Source organism: Protopterus annectens, chromosome 2.part2, assembly GCF_019279795.1.
Source record: "Protopterus annectens isolate FY-2018-M chromosome 2.part2, PAN1.0, whole genome shotgun sequence".
NCBI classification, from domain to species: domain Eukaryota; kingdom Metazoa; phylum Chordata; order Ceratodontiformes; family Protopteridae; genus Protopterus; species Protopterus annectens.
Window position 1 is genome coordinate 521,806,622 of NC_056730.1, and position 19,997 is coordinate 521,826,618.

Sequence of the window (19,997 nt, forward strand, 5' to 3'; positions counted from 1 at the left end):
TTCTACAGAAGTACACACGCCACTGTCTCAGACAGACTCCCATGCAGGCGCACAGGCACACACATGCACACAGATGTCACTAATCGAAAGTGCTGTAAAAAGGTATACTGCTTGCCACAGAGCCAGATATTTCTGAAAAACTGTTATAAAGCAAGTGCAAAACTGACACTGTAATAAAAGGCTACTGTAAATAGTACTAAGTAAAGAAAGTACATACTTTAACAGAAACGACTAATGTTATATGATAATGAGCTTTTAAAATCACTTTTTTGCTCCCCCACCCCCATGCCTATTGTCTAATCTATGTAGCTGTCATTCAAAAGTTTCTTCTTCATCACTAATGGTAACAGGTGTTCATGGCACTACTGATAGTCTGGCAAAGTTTTTTTTTCTTTTTTCCAGTTTGGGGACCTAACTCTTCCCACAGTGCTTGCTAAGCTTTCCCTTGTGGATGTGCTTTTTCCTGCCCATAACTCATGAAGGCTGCCATAGGTTCATAAGTGTGTACTCGGCTAATGGCCCCGGAGCCTTTACAAGCCTAGCCCATAGAAGTACCCTGGCATCATACCACCTAACGTTAGTTCCCAGTGCCTCTATCAAGTAGAGCCACTGGAATGATCCCCAGGGTGAACTTTTTATTTCCCATCCACTCATCAAGATTTCTCTTGAAGAGGGCCAGTGAGGTGCTCTGCTTGACATGTATGGGAAGTTTGTTCCAGAACATGGGCAGTCCCTGGGTTATGAACCTGTCCCTCCAGCATGTTCTGTTGATTGTGGTAATGAGGTTGAGGTCTCTGGAACGTGTGGTGCAGTGGCATTGGGATTTCCTTAGATGTAGCATTTCTAACAGCGCTGGGTCAGACATGGCTTTGCAAGTCAAGCAGAGATTGCCTCTTAGTTGACGATGGAAATTTTTTGTGTCTGTCCATGTAGGACATGTGTTTAAGGCCTAGGATCCCCTTTGTGTGGTACTTTTGTACCCTTTCCAGCTGTTGCATGTGTCTAGTGAGGTACATGCCAATTGGGGTATTATACTCTATGATTGGCCTAATGAGTAAAGAGTAGAGCGAGATGATGACCTCTTTCTTCCTGGATGCAAAACCCTTGATAATGAGATGTGTCACATAGAAGGACATTCTGACCACAGTGGCAATGTGGTGGTCGAAGGAGAGGGTGCTGTCAACCTGTGTCCCCAGATCTCTTATAAAACCTTCAGTGTTCAGTGGGCCCCATCAATGTGGTAATTATTGGGAACTGAGTTTTTCCCAAGGGGGATGACAACGCATTTTTTTGGCATTAAGCTTAAGGCCATGGTTTCAACACCAGATATTGGTCTGTGAGGCCTTTCTGTAAGATGTCTACATCACTTGGGGAGTTAATAATGGCTCCCATCTTGCAGTTGTCTGCAGACTTGGTCAGCCACAGTCCCTCTTGTGTTGGCCTGGACTTATGAGAAGTAGATGCCAAACAGGAGAGGGCCCAGGACTGATCCCTGTGGGACTCCACTCTTGACTGGTCGTCAGTCTGACTTGGAGTTCACTACTTTCACACTGTGGGCTCTATCATGTCAGAGTTCTATCATGTAAGAATTACTCCAACACATCTCTAACCCTTAATGATGCATGCCATACACCTGTCTTTCAGTAGGTGTCAAACCTGCATTGGGCTGAACTGCCACTCTCTTACAAGGATGAGCAAGCCGACGTCAGCTCCCTATACCTGACTTCCCTAGTGCCCAGGCCACTTATCAGTCTCAAGCCATCCAAGGCATAGCCAGCTCTCCCCACCCCCCAGAGCTGAGGCAGTGTGCCTTTATTTTAGTAATAAAGTGAAACGTAATTTTTTTCATTGATTTGGATCAATCCTGCAAAACCTCAATTTTTTGTCCAAAATGTCCCATTTTGAGCATTTGAAAATAAGTTGACTCTTATTTATTTAGCTATTCATTCAGTCATTCTTTCGTTACCCAGGTAGGTCAACTTTTACTTTTCAGCAACATCCAAGATCACCACTGGAAGAGGTGCAGAATGCATGAAGAGTTTAGAGTAGCCTGCCAACCAGCTTGTGTTGGGATTCTGAAAAACATGGTTACATGGAAGAAATCTGCAGGTAATATGAGGAGAAATTTAAAGACTTACTGAGATGGACAGTAACTGGAAGTCTAGTGTAAACCAGATCTTGGAAGTATATGATGAAAAAAACCACTGCACCATTATACAATGTACATTGTATAATAGATGTATTTTGTGAGGGACTCTAAAGATTTGTTGCATTTTAGATAAAGATTAACAGCATCTACAATGTTTGAAATCTGGAGCATCTGAGGTTTTTGTAATTGAAGCTCATTTTGATAAAGTCGTCTTTGGGATGTCATTGATGCCTTTACTGGGACCTGTACCTTTGGTGTCATATGTGACCTTTCAGAAGGTGTGCAAGGAAAATTGTTTTCTGCTGATGACGCAAAGTTGTGCAGGAGGGCTGATGTTACAAACGTAGTAGAAAGTAATGAGATTACTGTTGACAAGACTGGACGAATGGGTTTAAAATGTGAGCTTAAATTCAGTGCAAAATGTACACAATAATCTGTAAAACAAAATGCCTAAGAAAGAAATGTGCAGCTGAGTGAGGAGTAGCAGTAATGGTTCAAGATGAAACTGATCTAGAGGTAGTCACTGCTGAAGACCTGAAGATAAACAGGCAGTGAGGAAAGGGTATTGAAAGAGAAGTAGCAAGGACCTGTTGTTATTTTACATAAAGGTTGATAAATGAATGAAACGGTCTCCCTGAAGGGTGAATAAGGTCAGAAACAGTGACTGCTTTTCAAGATTGCGTAAAAGAAGCTTGAAATCATCCTTAAAAGGATTGAGGGGTAAGCTGTTACTGAGAAGACTAGGTTATCCGTGCTTTCCTTCTGTGCTGTGCATTTTGTCTGTGTTCCAGTGCAAGTAACTGTTTTCTTCCTTAGGTAGACTGCACCCTGCTATAGTGTCTCCTTTCTGCTAATGCTCTGCTTATAAACAGACATAAACAGCTCTTTGTCAAGCTCTTTGATGTCACCAAGAAGTTAAAAAAAAAAATCTCCGTGCCCTTTTAAAATTGAAACCTTTGATTTTTTTCTTCACAATGTCAGTACTTTTGTTTTTTCTTTGATGCTTAACTTGGTTATGTGTTCAGGAGACCTGTCAGTGCTAAGCTCAATATTGGCTGATGATCATCGTTCTGTAACATCAAAAGTGAGATTTAACATCGCCGTGGAATCAGTTAACCAGCTTACTGGAGATACGTTGATTCCAAATGGTGCCAATGCATTCACCCTCACAAAACTGAATATGACAAGTCACAGTAGGTCACTTTATCTTACCAATGTCATTTTTACAGTACTGTAAAGATCCACGTCTTGAGGGACTTTAACTCCACTTCATTATTCATGCCTGGATCAGGAAGCACAGAAACTTAGATGATCTATTAGTATTCCATCTGTTAGTGTCATAATCTTGTCTCTATCACAGGGTCAGAAGTTTTGTTTCATTTATAACTTGTCAGTTTTACACTCAGCAAAGCTCAAAAGAGCTTGCCACACATGAATATTAGTAATCAATGTGAGATTTGAATTGGATTTATGAATAGCCATACTTACAAATACTGCTGTTCCAGACACGTTTTAGTATGTTTTTTCTTCTTCTTCCCAAGTGCTGTTGATATTCATCGATTTAAATATATTTTAATGATATTTTGTTTGCATTAACTTGTATTTTCTTCCCAGTGGTCAACGTCCTGCTTGTATAGCCATACATGCCGAGGAACCCATTTCATGTTTGTTTTGTTTGTATTCTGTACTCGCATAAAGCTATGCTTCTTTTTATGACATGGTAACATTTAGTTGTTCTTTTGTTTTCTTTCTGCTTCCCCCCCAACTTTTTTTTCCATAGTTTTTTTTCAGTTTTATGGCTTTATGCTTGCTCTGTTCTTTGCTAGCTCTGTTTCATGTTTTGCATTGCTCTGATTAGCACTGAATATCCTTCTTGTATTCAGTCTGCATTTATTCTTTTTTGTATTGAAATTTATAATATTTATTATTGTGTTTTGAAATATATGAAAGAAAGTTGTTAAATTTATGACAGTGCAGTTGTTTGATGGCAATGTAGCTGATAATGTTGTGGTAATGATTTTAAATGTCTTGGCTATGTGGTATGTTTTGAACCTGCATTTTTTCCATTTTTACTGTAGTGTACAAAATTGAGACAAGTTCCAGTAAGTGGTTATCTCAAGGAACACCTGTATCTATCCATACATAGAATAGTGCTCTTTACATCTTTGCACCTCATACAAGATGGAAAACAAAAACTGTTACCACAAAATGGAGTAAGGAAGAGAGTATGCTTGCAATATGACTCCTCAGGTTACAACTCCAGAGGAACCAACTTGCAGAGCATGTCTGTTCAATAAATCTACCCCGTAAAATATTAAATGTAAACATTTTTGCAGGGAGGTAAGACTCCTACAACCCTCACACCCCCCCAAAACTTACACATGCCAATCCCCTAGTTGATGAAATTTCTTCCTCCTTTGAGTTTATACAAAGAAAGGAATCACTTCACTCATGCACACAGAAACCACACCAGCAGTGATTTCCTATGGAAAGTTGCTATCTCGGAGTTTAACTTCAGGGAGCTGTGCTCAACAAGCTGGTTTCTCTAGGAGTTGTAAATTGAGAAGCAGTAAAGCAACCAGTGGGGGTGGGAAGCTGGGTGCAGCTGTAATCATAATGAGTATAGATAGAAACCAGTCTGAAATATGGTTTAAACAAATTTGTATATGGAAATTCATGCTGTTTTTGCTTTCCTTATAAATGTTTGTCTGTACAGTGGAATATGATATGAATTGAAAAAAGGCACCGATGTAAACACTAAGGTACTGAAAAAAAACTTTCTGCTTAGTCAAGGTCTGGCTGATAACACAGTAATAGCCAAAGTGAATGGTGAGTTGTGGGATCTGGATCGTCCACTAGAAGGGGATGCTACCTTGGAGCTTCTGAAGTTCGACAATGAAGAAGCCCAGGCAGTAAGTATAGTTGGAACGTTAATGATGTGGCGGAGATGTAAATATCTGGTAATCTGTATACTTTTCATTTGTATCTTGCAGTCCATTAGAGTGCATTTGTTATGGAGATGACATAAGATCTTATTCCAGAATTGGCTGTGTTAGTTTACATCATTGCTACTAGAAATTAAACATTGTAACTGTATGATGATTAAGTGTGACGGAACCAATATGAATAAATTAATGAAAACCAACAAAAAATGGTCAGTTGCCCAGTGATAAAACTCTATTATCACCAGAAAGAAAAAGTCAGTCATTACTGCCTGAAACTTAAAAATCAATTGTTACTATTATCTGAATGGCATCAACTAAGAATAACTTCACTCATTCCCTTTAAAAATCAATCTTCCCCTTAAAAAATTAAAAAAAAATAAAGATTCTCCCAGGATAATTAAGTCACAAATAAGAAATAGGGTGATGTATGTTAAAAAATTAAACTTGAAAATGTCACTGGGTAGACCACTCAACTGTCGATCTTTTTGAAGAGCGTTCCTATTTTCAGGTCTGATTTACCTCTGCATATTTTTGGAGATATGTCTGTCCCTATTTTCAGTTTTGATTTACCCCTTCACATAATTTTCAAACTCTCCCTTATCACAGATGATTTTTTAAAGCTGTTTATTACACAGAAAACCATGCTACATGACCAACATACTGATGGCACCAGTAATTTATAGAAACATATACGTCTTTGTTAAAGTTATACTACACTATTTATGTAGTCTGTACCTTTACTCAATGAAGACACTGAGACAGTTCTGCTGTTACAACATTCATTTACTGCAAACAAGGTTTACATCTGAACTGTGATTGTTCATGGAAAAGTTTACTTTAATGATTATATTTTTAATGGAAACGTTTTTTGCTTTTTTATGTTTTTAAGTTTTTTAATTGATTGCTCTGAAATAATTGAATAATTGATTGTGATTTGAGTTGGGAGGGGTTTAGCTAGATATAAAAAGAGCTTCAAGTTAATATTAGAACATCTTTTACTCTGTAAAGGCTTATTTGCCGAGGCGCTAGAGAGAACGAAATTTGAGCATTGGCTTTGTACCTTTGTTACTGTGAATTCTGTCTTTCAAGTGGATTAAATTCGTCAATGTTGCTGTGGAGTCTTCCTTCTGTGGTATAAGAAGGTTTACATCTAGCTTAACAGTGAAAGGTATATACATCAAAAACGTACTTTAGCTTAGAATAATCAAAGTCTCTGATACAAAAGAAAAAAATCCCAATCTTTATAGTGTCTTTTCTGCCTGCATCAGCAGTTTTGAGAATTTGCCAGAATAATAAGTATTTCCTTTCAAGCTGGTCTGCTGTTAGTTTTCCATATCTTAAACATTCTGTTCCTGAAGAATAACTCCTTTCGTCCTTGCCTATCTTGCTTATCATATTGACGAGACACAGCTGCATACAAGAGTTCATCGTGACCTGCTTGTAGATAATAAATTTCACAAGCTGCATAGTTTATAAGAGATAAAATATTTTACTTCTGATTCTTAACAATAAATGCCAAGTTAGTAAGCTGAGTGCACTCTATACAATGAAATGCAGAACATTTATTTTACATTTTCAGAAAAAATCCACTGAAATCCATTTTAACCTGTTCTTTTACTCTCACAATTCCCACTTTTTATTTAAAAAATGGAAAATGACTTCATTTTCAATGTTTTCTTTTATGGTACACATTGAAACTTTCTCCAGTTTATTTAGGTTAACAATCATGATTTACTGAACTCTTAAGTTGTCATTTGCGAAAAACATTTAAGTAGCAATTCCAGATAGTTAGTATGACTATAATGCCTAACACTACTAATGCAAGATGTATCAACCAATTTAACAGTTTTTCCCTGTTTTTGACCAACCAGTAAAGATATTCCACCAAATATCCCACCAATTGTGAGCAGTGTCTTTTTTGGTCTTTTCAGCCAAACTAAGTAGTTTATCTTTTGCAATGATGCTTAATGCCTCATAATACAGAATACTTTTATTTCTTTTTTCCAAATACTCTCTGAGAATTTTAGTATTGTTCATTATGTTTTTTTAATTATCCAAGGATACAGATATATTGGGAAGGTGTATTAAGTCATAATTCCAGTTCTTGGAAATATTTACTTCTATGGGTTCAATAAACACATAGCTCTTATTATTCCTTGTAAGGAAATCAACATGTGATAAACATCCTACACAAGTTAATTTTAAATTATGACCTACGTCTTGATCTGTAACCAGACAAATATACTGAGGAGCCACTTCTGTAAACATTTGAAAAGAAGACGGCATAATAGTCCATTTACACAAATTAACAGAATGCTGCAGTAAGCATGGTTCATAGACAGGTGAATGCTGTCCACAAATTAGTCCATTTTGAGTGTGTACAATACTTAATTTTATGTGTTTTTCCTCTCGTATCAATATACCTTTTGATACTGTCTGCCTACCTTTTTACAGGTAGAAGGGATTTTAACCAAATGGTCTGTATGAACAGAGGTAGGTTTACCTGTTAATAATGATAGAATATATGCCCAATGTATGCGGCCTGTAATGACTGTGACATTAGTCATACCACTCAACTGTACCTCATTTACGAGGAACGTACCTCATTTGGGGTCTTAAAAAGTTCATGTTCCTCAAAGTTCCACATTGAAAGAGTCTGTCACACATTCAGTGTTAGGAATTTTTTTAAGTGAAATCCATGGTAAATAGAAATTAATTATATTAATTCATTAAAGGATCTTCTTTATAAGTAAAATCAGCATATTTTAACCATCCTATGACCTTCCTAGTTGAAGTTGTTGGTAAGCCATTCGTATGTGTTCCACATTTTGCCCATTTGTTCCACATTATGAAGGCGAGTGTTCCTCATTTTGGAGATGGAAGGTTGAGAGCTATGACATTAGTACATATTACAGAAACTCCAGTAGTAAAATTTAGTTGTACTTTCATATTATACCACATTTCTTCACATAAGTGAAGACTAGCCGTTGTGTTGATGGTGGATATTTCTTAACAGAAACTTTGAAATTTAATTTAAGGGTTACTTTAGGACTATTTGGTCAAATATAATGACCCTCAACTGTGGACCAAATGGTAACATTGCTGGAAATCCTTATGTATCCGAAGATACAAGTAGCATTATTTGGGCAAATAAAATTGTCCTTTTGTCTTTGTTCACGAAAGCAATTTGCATTCCATCCTAGCTCTACAGTATTATTGTTATTGCTTATTTTTCAAACTTGCATTTCTCTTGTTTGACACCCTACCCCAAGGGCTCCAATGAGTACAGTCAGTACAATAACAAACAGAATCTTCATTATGTACAATAATATAACCTTTCCACGCAAGTGGTATTAATCTGAAAAGTTATTTTGATATATGCTTTTTCAACTGTTTCAGACTTGGCATTTGCCGTGAGTCTACAAAAAAAAAACACAAAACATGAAGCCACTTAATGACTTTCAACTGATCTCCATGAAAAAGAATTATTTTGGTCTTTTTCTTACCTTTAACTTTGTACACTAGAGGTCCTAACTGAGCAATCCAATTACTATTCCACAGACCGTCCGAATGGAATGTCTTGATCAATACCTGTGTACCAGAGGGAAGGTTTTTTTCTGGCATAACAGGATCCTTTGACCGTAATTTGAATGCTTGCATTTCTGATAGGCTTTGACACAATTCAGAAATATTTTTAACCATTGTTAATGCTGTGCAATTTCTAATAATGGTCTGTTTGTACTAACGGCAGTATCGAATGGCAGTTGTACAGGCATTTTTCTACCCGTCTTGACTTCAAAAAGTGAAATCCCTGTTTTACTGTGTGGAGTTGCTCTGACACCCAGCAAAATTCCAGGCAAATGTTTTACCCAATTTATGCCTTTTTCCAAGCAGGGTTTCTTAAGTCATTCCTTAAGAGTCTTGTTCATTCTTTCAACTATCCCATTAGACTGGGGATGGTAAGGAACATCAAATCACACAAAGCTTTCATCAGTTTACTGACAAATTGTGGCCCGTTATCGGATTCGATAACTGGTGGCCATCCCCAATGACAAAAAATGTTTTTCCATAAGGCTTCTGCTGTAGCCTTAGCCGTCATTGTTTTTGCAGGAATTGCTTCTACCCATTTTGAAAACACATCAACTACCACTAGAAGATACCTCTACCCACCTTTAGCTGGGGGTAATGGACGTGTAAAGTCAATTTGGATGGCATACCAAGGTCCATCTGCTGGAGTTACCCTTAGTAACTGTGTTTTTTTCAATTGAGCATTAACCTGCAAACATATTAAGCATTCTGCATGCACTAAATCGCAGATTTTCTTTAACTGTGGATACCAGTACTTGTTCTTTACAATGGGCCATAACTTTTGTGTACCCAGTACCTGATGATTAAATTTCACTAACTGTCGTGCCTGTTGGTACAGTATATAAGGAAGACTAGAACCATCTTCAAAACATTTTGCATAATATTGCCCTGGACTTTCTCCTACAAGAGTACATTTTTCTAACTTTTCATGCAGTCCAAACTTAGTTTTGGATCTGCAGCAAATCATGTTGCAAATTTTGAACTGAAAATGTCTGTATGGCATGTACTGCAGTGGTTTTATCTGGTACACTAGAAAGGTGTTCTGTAGGATACAATTGCATTCCTTCCTTTACTGCCTTTTTTGCCATCTGATCAGCATAGTTATTTAACTGAAAATTTTAATTTGTAGCTTTCTGATGAGCTTTTACCTTTAAGATACTGTAGCAACCCACAAGGTACTGACTACGAACCAAATTCTAAATAGTCTGTAACACAGAAGTATGCTTGAGTGGTTTGCCCATGTTATCAACAAACCCTCTCCTTGCCCATGTAGACATATGCAGCTGCAGAGAATTAACTATGTATGCACTGTCTGAAAAAATATTGACAGGTGGAAAACGCTGCAACACATAAAGAACTGCTTCCAGTTCTGCTCGTTGAGCAGACATGTCCCGGTAACTGAATCAGAGTCGGCTGTCCCATAGAAGGGTTTTCTGGTACTACTGCAAATCCAGTCCAATATTGTCCATTGTCCCAAAATCGGGCACCGTCAACAAAGAAGGGTCTATATTATAAGATCGGTTGAAAACATCGAACACCATATGATTGATGTCTTCAAACATCAAACTTATAAAAACAAAAAAAAAGAAAAAAGTACCCTAATGGGTTTAAGCAGGGGGACAAGCCCCCCTGCACCTCCCACACCCTCTCTACTTAAATATACCAACTCCCAAGACCGCACTACATTGCAGTAAATGGAAATCTTCCCTTAAAGAGATTTCCGTTTACACGTTTGATGTGCGCTTTCGTTATTCTTGTGTTGACAATATCAGCTTCGATATTGTCGGCTTTTGAGAACATAATATAGACCCAACAAAGATGGATGGCCCGTCTTCCTGAAAATCAGGAGACAGAATGGGCTTTTCTGGATTTGAAATGTGCCTAATGCATTCATGTCATTTTCCTTCATATCCCATGAAGTTAGATGAGTAATACTTATCTCCTGCCTTTGTTGTAACTTGCTTGACACTAAATAATGCCAACCATTTTGCAAACACTGCTTAACTGATGTCATCAATCAGTTTATTTAGCTGAGTCTCATTTACCAAAGCCTGTATGGCATAATGCTGTGTCTGTACTATAATGTCTTTAGAAAATGCTGCTAGGTATTTAGTTTGTTTTAAACCCTAGTAAAGAGCCAAAAGTCACTGAATACACAGGTGATATCCCCTCTCAACATGTGTCATCTTCCTACTGAAAAATGTAATGGGGTGTAAAGTCTTTTCCATTCTAGAATCAGAGCCTTGAGGCCACTCCTGTGAAAGCACAACAGAGCGTGTGTTGGGTCCAGCTGCTCTCTGTAACACAAAAGGACGTGTTAGACTTGGAGCTACTAATTCTGTAGCCTTGGCCAATGCTGCCTTTAAATCGGAAAAAGATGTATTTTCCTTTGGTTCCACTCCAGAAAGGGTCATTCTTTCTGGCTAGAAAGCATGTCATACAGAGGAACTGCCATGCTGGCATAATCCTCTATAAATTCCTGATTAATTCATGATACCCAGAGATTTGTGCAAATCCGGAATGGTAACCGGTTTATCCATTTGTAAAATTCCCTGCACCCTCTCTGAACAAGGAGTACGCCTGGAAGGACGTAAAATAGTACCTTGAAATGTTGCTTCAGATGACATGAATTGTACCTTTTCACCTTTCAATTTAAACCCTGCCTCCTGCGGTGTTTGAAGGACCTGTGGCACTTTAGCTAAATGCTGTTCTTTTGTTTTGGACTGTATTAGTATGTCATCAATGTAATGCAGAACAGAATCATCAGATTCTAGACCTTGTAGTATTCGTCCAACTTCTTCTTCTGCTTCTTTTTCCAGTTAGGGGTCGCCACAGCGGAATTCTGGTCTGCTAATGATTGGCAGTAGATTTTTATGGTGCCAAGGTGCCAGCTCGATGCCCAACCTTCAGCAAAGGCACTATTTGGTGAAATATAACCGGACTGTTTTGAAATCCCTGTAGTAACCATGTCATGACATACTGTTCATTTTGAAAAGTAAAGGCAAACCTTTGCCAATCTTTTTCCTGCAGTGGTACTGCAAAGAAACCATTAGCTAAGTCTATGACCGTAAACCACTGACTTTCTGGTTTCATACTTGCTGCTAGCTCTAGGACCCCTGGAATCAGATGAGCCCGGGGAGTCATGAATTAGTTCACTCTTTGTAAATCAGTAACCAATTGATAAGTGCCATCTTTCTTTTTAGCTGGCCATATAGGTGAATTTGTAGGGCTATTTCCCTTTTGAACTATTCCCACATCAAGCCATCATTGTATGCAATTTTGCATGTCTCTCTCTCTGCTTCCTTTGGGATCGGATACCATTTTTGAAACGGTGGAATAAAATCTTCGTCACTACCTACAGAAACTGCTTCCTGTAGCTTCCCGCAGTCTGTGGGCCCTTGGGACCACAACGTAGGGAACTGTTGTTTTACCTTTAACCATACTTCGTTTTCAGTAGGGCTGACAGTACAGCCCTTCCAGAACTGTTTGATACATGTATTGCCTCAATCTTACACAACATGGGACCTTGTCCTTGCCATATAATGCCATTTGGAAGGTCTATGACAATTACCATTTTGGACAATATATCCATTCCCAAGATTGTGGAAGTGCAAGAATTATGCATTAAAAATTCCCCTTTCACTGGTTCCCCTTGATGGGAGAATTGAACTTGTACAGGTTTGCTACCTGTGACTAGACATCTAGAGCCATTAAAACCTGAAATACATGTATGTTTAGACAAGTCAGGAGGCAAATGCCTACCTGTCACTGAGACGGCCGCTCCTGTATCTAGAAGAACATTTTCCCACAGGTTCCCCTCTACCCAAATGTTGATAAGTGGTCGTCCATCTTTCCCTTTCTTGAAGTTGGTCAGGAAAGAGACTTGGGTAGGGGGGGGTCACACCCTTATAGTAGATCTACTTCTCACCCTGAATCATCGGTGGTATTAGACTGCAAAGGACATAATTGCATTGTTTCCTCAACCTCTTCACAGTCAACATAAGAAGATCGATTAAGTTCATGATGCAAGGCTATTTGCTGCTGATAATTAGGATTTACTGGACCATCAGGAACAAAGTCAGAAGGGACAGTTGTATCCTGTGTGCTAACAATATTACCTTGTACATTGACACTAGGTGTCCCACCATCCCTTTGCTGTACTGGGAATACTGACTGTTGAGGGTTTGTGGTATATAGGAGTTGCTGCTGTAGTCCCCTATTACCCTCTGTCACATATTGCTGTTAAGTGTACTGCTGTGTTTGTACTTTTGGCTGCATTACCTGTTGCTGTCATGGTACACATGGCTTATCAAAATTTTTTAAGGTAAGAAACTTACCATTTGCCTGTTGTTCCTGGCACCATCTGCAATAATATTTACATATTTGCAATAATTTTTAGTGTGACCTACCTGTGTACAGGAATAACAAATAGGCTGTCTCTTTGGAGAACCCTCCATAGAGTAAATTGAGAAGTTAACGGAGTGGCTGGGGGAGCTGAAGCTGCCCATTGTTGCCCCTGTATAACTTGCCCTTGACGTGATTGTCCTGCTACCTGTTGTGAGACTTGCTGTCCCTGATTAATCCATTTCCCATGCCCTCTTCCCCTTACTTCACTAACAGTAGGTGCAGAACGGGGAGTGTAAATCTTTTGCTTATGAATAGCATTACTTTTACACATAATACATGCTCGCAGCAATTTATCTGCTAACTCTGCAAGTGTGTTTGAAGATTCCTCATAAATATGTTTGATATCCCCTGGGATACCTTCCAAATGGTCCAAAAAGGTGTGCATAACAGCTTTTTGAAAACTGACATCTTTCATATCTTTTACATCACTGCCACTGACCAGCATAAAAGCCAGCTGATAATGGTCTGCTTGTTCTTCTGAAGAATCACAAACTGTCATTTGAAACTGATCTAAAAGTGTTGGTGTGAGAGATTGCCCCCTAGTGTATGCTAACAATAATGCTGTCATTCTTAGGTGTTCAGTTTGTAAACAATGTTTGTGTATCATTCCATACAGTGCCTACAGTTTTAAGAATCCAAGCTTCAAATGTAATCATGTTACTAAAAATACCCTTCTGTTCATCCCACTTAGGGAGAGTTTCAAACATCCTAGACTAATGATAAACTTCAGCAGAAAAAAACTGCTGAGGGTATGATGGGACTGGTAACAGGAGTTTCTAGTGCTTTAGATTGATATTTTTCTAACAGGGCTTGTAATCTTAAAAGATCTTAATTAGTTAAGTCTGTTGCTCTAGCAGCCTCAGGTTCCTGTGTCTCTAACTGAGCTCGTAATGTGTTTATTTCTTTCCTAGCAACAATTACGTCATGCTGTTTGTCAGCCAGCTGCTTGTCATATTTTTCTTGCAAACGGACAATTTTACTAATTTAACTCTTCTATCATATCAATAGCTTTCCTGCCCTGTTCAAATAGCAGTTTGTGTAAAGGTCTTAATTTCAGTCCGTGAGACTTTCAAAAACTGAGAAAATTCTTTTGTACATTCAGCGGTGGCAGCATGCAGTTTACCAGATGCATTCCATTTATCACAGTAAGTCTAAAAATGACCCATGAGGTCAAGATCCTGCTGGTTGCTAACTTTAGCAATCCAGTCTTTAAACTCCTGCAAATCAGACTGTAAAGTACAAACTTTGACATCTACATTACCCTCTAATAAATCTTTTGCAACAGGATATATATAGAAATGTGAACCATTGTCTGTGCTTCAGGCATTACTTTATCCTGGTTGTGTTCCAGGTTTTGTACAATACGATTGACGAGGCATGCAAAAAGCAACATTTAAATCATTGCAAGTAGCACATTTTTGTACGTTCTGTGGCACTTTTGCCTTAAGTACATATCAATTGTCAGTTTTCCGTAGTAAAAACTTACAGGTGCTAAAGTGCTGATCATACCATTTATTTAAATAATTGCACACATTTATATATGGTTCAGACACATCAAAAGTAAAAGACTGACCCCGGGATTCATGAAGCTCGGCGCAAGGCCGGTGTAAGGCTTGCGCTGGCAGTGCAGTGTATAATCGGCGTAGCAGCGCCATATGCATAGTAATGAGTGCGCGCTGCAACCACAGACACGTGCAGAGGGCATGTGAGCGAGCCCAAGTAGGATGCGCCCGTAGGCGTGGCCAAGCCGGCAGGCGATGAGCAACCTAAAGTGCTGACTGTCACAGGCCGCCTGCAATAGTAACCGCACCAGCCAGGGTCCGTGGATAATGACACGTACGCAGAGTATGCAACATAGTACCCGTTCACACAAAACGGAGAACCAGACATTAACCCACGAAGTCCAAATTGTACCCGTCCAAGGAACAAAGGATACGCGTAATACCGTGTCCGTCACTCAATGCACTGTCAGTGGGCATACCCAGTGAAGGTGTACCGCAGCATGTCAGCGCGCCGCACCTACACACAAGTAGCCACATGGGCATGGTCACCAGCAGTAGTGAGAGTACACAGCCGGGTAGCCGTGTCGATATAACAACCAGAAGGAAACCAGATACCCTAAACACAGGTAAACATGTGCATAGCAACATGTACTACACCCAGCAACGTGCCCGTCGCATACACATAGGACGGCGTATGCCTAAGCATAATATCCAGAAGCAGAACCCATGCATGCAAATGTAATACACAACAGCCCCGTCATAGCATGTAACCCGCACCCATGTACGACCGTGCACCCAACCCAGCTAGCAGCCTTGCGCAGCTGCACACCTACACACAATGGGTATACCTGAAATGTAGTAAGAAGTATTGTCCTAGGCAGTGCCATGCGGGCAAATATGTACCCCACATGTTAACATCCCACCTCGGGTACAGATATCCAAATGGCTGCATGGGAATGTGTCGGCAGAATGTGTACATCCCGCATGTGGTATGGACCTGTCGAAACCCCATAGGCGTGCACACACCACGGTGCCCATAACTGTACACATCTGGACAAGGCAGTATGTTCAGCCACCGTACTGATGATTAGCTATGCAGACATGTCAAACACAACACATATGGCGGAACATCTGCCCACCAAGCAGGACGCCCCAACAGGGTGCCACATGCACAGAAGGTGAAGGTGGGACATCACACGTTGAGAATAGCATTGCCGGATGGCCAAACACCCACGGCCAACGCAAAGGATGGAATAACATGTATATGCCTGGATGAATGGGTATGTCATAGCATGGGAATAGGCCAAGCTATCCAACATAATAGCCATGTGTACCAGATACAAACAGCCAGTAACACGCAGTAGTAATGCAGGAAGGCATACACGACTGTGGGAATAGCACAGGACATATGGCATGTGCCAAGTGTTGACGCATGACACAAATGTCCAGGATGGGGCTCCCTGCAAAGAGGAACATGTGCCAACCCCACCCCCCACAGATGTATCGGCAGTGGAAACACATCCCAAACACACACCAACACTACCGTCCATCCCACGATAGCAACAGAGGCTGGTCAAAGACCACCATGACGCGTGCACAAACAGGGACACGTGTAACCGTTGCCCTAACAACCCCCCACAGGCCAAAGAATAATAGTATGGACATATGCATGTAATGCTGTGAAGGATGTGTGGTAGTCCTCAGTATCACAGAGGTAGGTACACAGATACACTGTAATCAACCATGACGTATGTGTACTGTACAACACATACCTGCAGGCAATACATAGTTCAATCATGTGCCACAGAAATATACACATATGAATGAGGATAGGGGATAGACAAGTGTGAATGGGACAAACTATGAACATAGGTTCATAGGTCCATAGGTACATAGTAGGCTATCTGCCCAAGGGCAGCTATAACCCTAGCCCATAGTTATGTTGCCTTTGCCAACCCTCCAGTCCGAAGATAACAATGCCTATTATATTGCTGTACCTCTGTCAAGCAGTGACAATGATGTAATCCCAGGGGTATATCTGCAATCTCCCATCCATTGGTCAAGATCCCCCTCGAACAAGGCCAGCAAGGTGCTCTGCCTCACATGTACTGGGATGTTGTTCCATAGCATAGTGAGTGTCTGGGTGATGTATCTGTCCCTCCAACACATTCTATTAATGACCGTGTCAAGGTTCACGTCACCTGCCCCTGTGGTTCTGAGGGATGTAGATCCATTAGGTGAAGCATAGTCATCAAATATGGGTCGACATGGCCTTGTATGTCAGGCACAGGTCACCACTGAGCAAGTGGTATGTGACTGAATGGAGCAGGAGTCCTTTCAGTCGGGCAGCATAACACAAATTCCTGACACCCTGCATCCGTTTGACGATGAGCCTATGGGGCCTTCCCAGCTGCTGCAGGTGTCGGGTCAGATACCTTCCGAACGGGGCAATGTACTCAATCATAGGTCTAATGAGTGATGAGTACAAGGAGACGATGACCTCCCCTGATCTAGATGTGAATCCCTGCACGATCAGGTGGGCAATGTAGAAGGTCTACCTAACTACGTTAGCAACGTGTGTGTCGAACGAATGGTGACTGACAACCTGGGTCCCCAGATCCCTGGTAACTCCCTCTGTGCTCAGTGGATTGCCACCTATATGGCAGCTAGGGGTAACCTTGTTCTTCCCGAAGGGTATGACTATGCATTTCCTGGCATTTAGCTGTAGGCCATGTCCCTGGCACCAGATATCCATATCTGTGAGGCCCTTCTGAAGGATATCTGTGTCAGATGTCCGTCCCACTATGGCACCCAGTTCGCAGTCATCTGCAAACATTGTCAGCCATAACCCCCCTGTGTTTGCTTGTACTTTGGAAATGTAGATGCAGAAAAAGAGTGGACCCAGGACTGAGCCCCGTGGGACACCGCCTGTGACCGGCTGTGAGTCTGACATGGTGCCAGCAACTATGACCGTGTGGGTTGTGTCACCTAGCCAGTTTGCAACCCATCCTGCGATGTACAGGTTCACATCCAAGCCGATGGGTTTATCAAGGATACCCGAGGGGGGTATTGTGTTGAAGGCCTTTGCCAGGTCGAGGTAGGCTGTATGGACTGCCTGACCGTCATCAATGGCCTCGGTGACTGTTCCCAAAATGTCAACCAAGTTTTAAACGCATGATCTGCCTTTGACCAAGCCAAACTGGGTTGGATGCAAAGTATGCAAGTCCCCTATGTCGTCATCTATGAGTTCCATTATGATCCATCCCCATGGCTTTGCAGATAAGGCTTCTCAAGCTAATGGGACGGTAATAACCAGGGTCAGTGGAGGCACTGCCCCTGTGAAGTGGGACTACAGTCGCCGTGCGCCACAACTTGGGTACGTTACCTGAGGTGAGGCTAAGATTAAACAGCTGTCCTAACTGTGGGTCTAATTCCTCAATGAGATCGTGGAGTACACAGCCGGGACACCATCTGGTCCCATGGATGCTGTGTTCACTGCCTTGGAGAGAGTATGTCCCACCTGTGCGTTACAGAAGTTTCGGGGGCCACAATCCTCTGGTACAGACATCTCTCCATGTGGGTGGGAGGGGGTGGAGATGTTTGCACCGAACCTGTCAGCCAGTATGTTGGCAATGTGTGTATGTTCAGTAAACTTCACATCATTGTGAACCCAGTCCGAGCATATCTGGGAGTGTCCTCCCAGGTGTCCAACATAGCTAAAGAAGGCCGTATGATTGTCTGTCGAGTCCTTGGTGATATATCTGTCGGACTTGCCCTGGATGATGTCATGAGAGCTTGTAGTTCTTCACATATAATGAGCAAGGGTGTTGTACCTTACAAGGATTCTGCTCTGTCTTGTAGTAGCTACCTCCTTTCGTTGTAGAGCTTGTGTATGGCTGGGGTACACCAGACTGGATGCTTGGCATTGGTACAAAGACTCACAGTTGTGTAAGGGATTGCCTGATCCATGCAGTCCTGTAGGTGCTGGTAGAAGGCATATGTAAGTGATTCAGTGGCTTGAGTAATGTTTACCACTGGCTCAGGGACCTTAAAGGAGACCACACTAGTGTTTAGAAGTGTGAAGTCGGCTTCTGAGAAAGCCAAAATGACGAGCAGGAACACGATAAGAGATAGCTTAAAATAGATGGATGATTTTATTAAATCCAAATAAAACGTAAGCGCTTTCGGCCAGAGCAATCTCCAGCCTTCATCAGACAAACAGCGTAATAGTGTGTGTCAAAACCTTAAATAGTGTTAAACAGTTTACTGTGCCAATCGGAACAAAATGCATTCCTTAATAAACTGTTGCCACGGAAACATTAAAGCAGAATTACATGTGTAAAATAAATGACAGATTATTTAGATCAAATATAAAAAATAAAAATAATAATCATATATGCTCTATGTAAAATCTATGTATATTATTTACAATTTATTAAATGAGCAAACAAGTGCAAAACATTACTTAAAAAATGAGCTAATGATTAAACTAATATTGCCCTTTGAATAAATACAGATAAAGTCGGATTCTCACCAAATTGTTCATGCATTATGCTAGGTGTTGATAACTGCACATGTCATACATTAAGCCCAAGGTATATCGGTTGTGAAATAACTTGGTTGTAACACAATTGATCATATCATCTATTATATGATAGCCACTTGAGCACACATTTGATAGAAAGATTGTCATTTATACCTGGTGTAAGATGTGCCCTAGTCCGAATTTGCCACATAAGTTCATCGATCTCCAATTTGATTTGCCAGGGGCCGCCTCTAATTTCGGGAATCCTTTGTTGCACAATGACAAAATTAAAAGTGTGACCTGTATATTCTATAGTGTGCTTAGCTAAGGCATTGTTTACATCATGCCTGCTTACAGCATACATGTGTTCGTAGATCCTGGTCCTAAATCTACGCTCCGTCTTACCAATGTAAAAAGCTTCACATTGGTTACAGAGAGCGGCATACACCACTGATTTGGACTCACAGTTGAAAAAATTGTTGACCTTGTAAGTCTTATTATTGATGGTAAATTGTGTTCCTACCTTGATGAACTTACATTGAGCACATGCACCACATTTGTGCATGCCATGTGATCGATTTGAAGTAGGCCTGTTGGATGGTCTTTCTAAAATAGTTTTAGGATTTTGGCCCCTCCTGTAAGTTAATTTGGGTCTTATACCTAGGATATTTGAAAGGGTATTGTCATGGTTAATGACATCCCAATTTTTATTCATGATTTCCCTAATTTTTGCAAAATCCAAGGAAAAAGTATGTATAAAGGACACACTATAATTGACATTTTCCAAGGAATTGTTTCTAAGGGGACCTGGCGAAGTTGGAATATCAATTGTTCTAACATTCACCTCTGTTGTAATACTGGTGGAAAGTAGGGGAATAAAA

General features: G+C 40.5%; 1 protein-coding gene across 1 annotated transcript in view; it reads left to right on the plus strand.

Moving 5' to 3' along the window:
• LOC122795693 (threonine--tRNA ligase 1, cytoplasmic-like) overlaps nt 1-19,997 on the plus strand; it is an 846,051-nt gene that overhangs the window by 53,348 nt on the left and 772,706 nt on the right. The window contains exon 3 of the mRNA XM_044063990.1: nt 4,938-5,061. Within this exon, the coding sequence (XP_043919925.1) occupies nt 4,938-5,061 (124 nt within the window). The remainder of the gene's footprint in view (nt 1-4,937; nt 5,062-19,997) is intronic.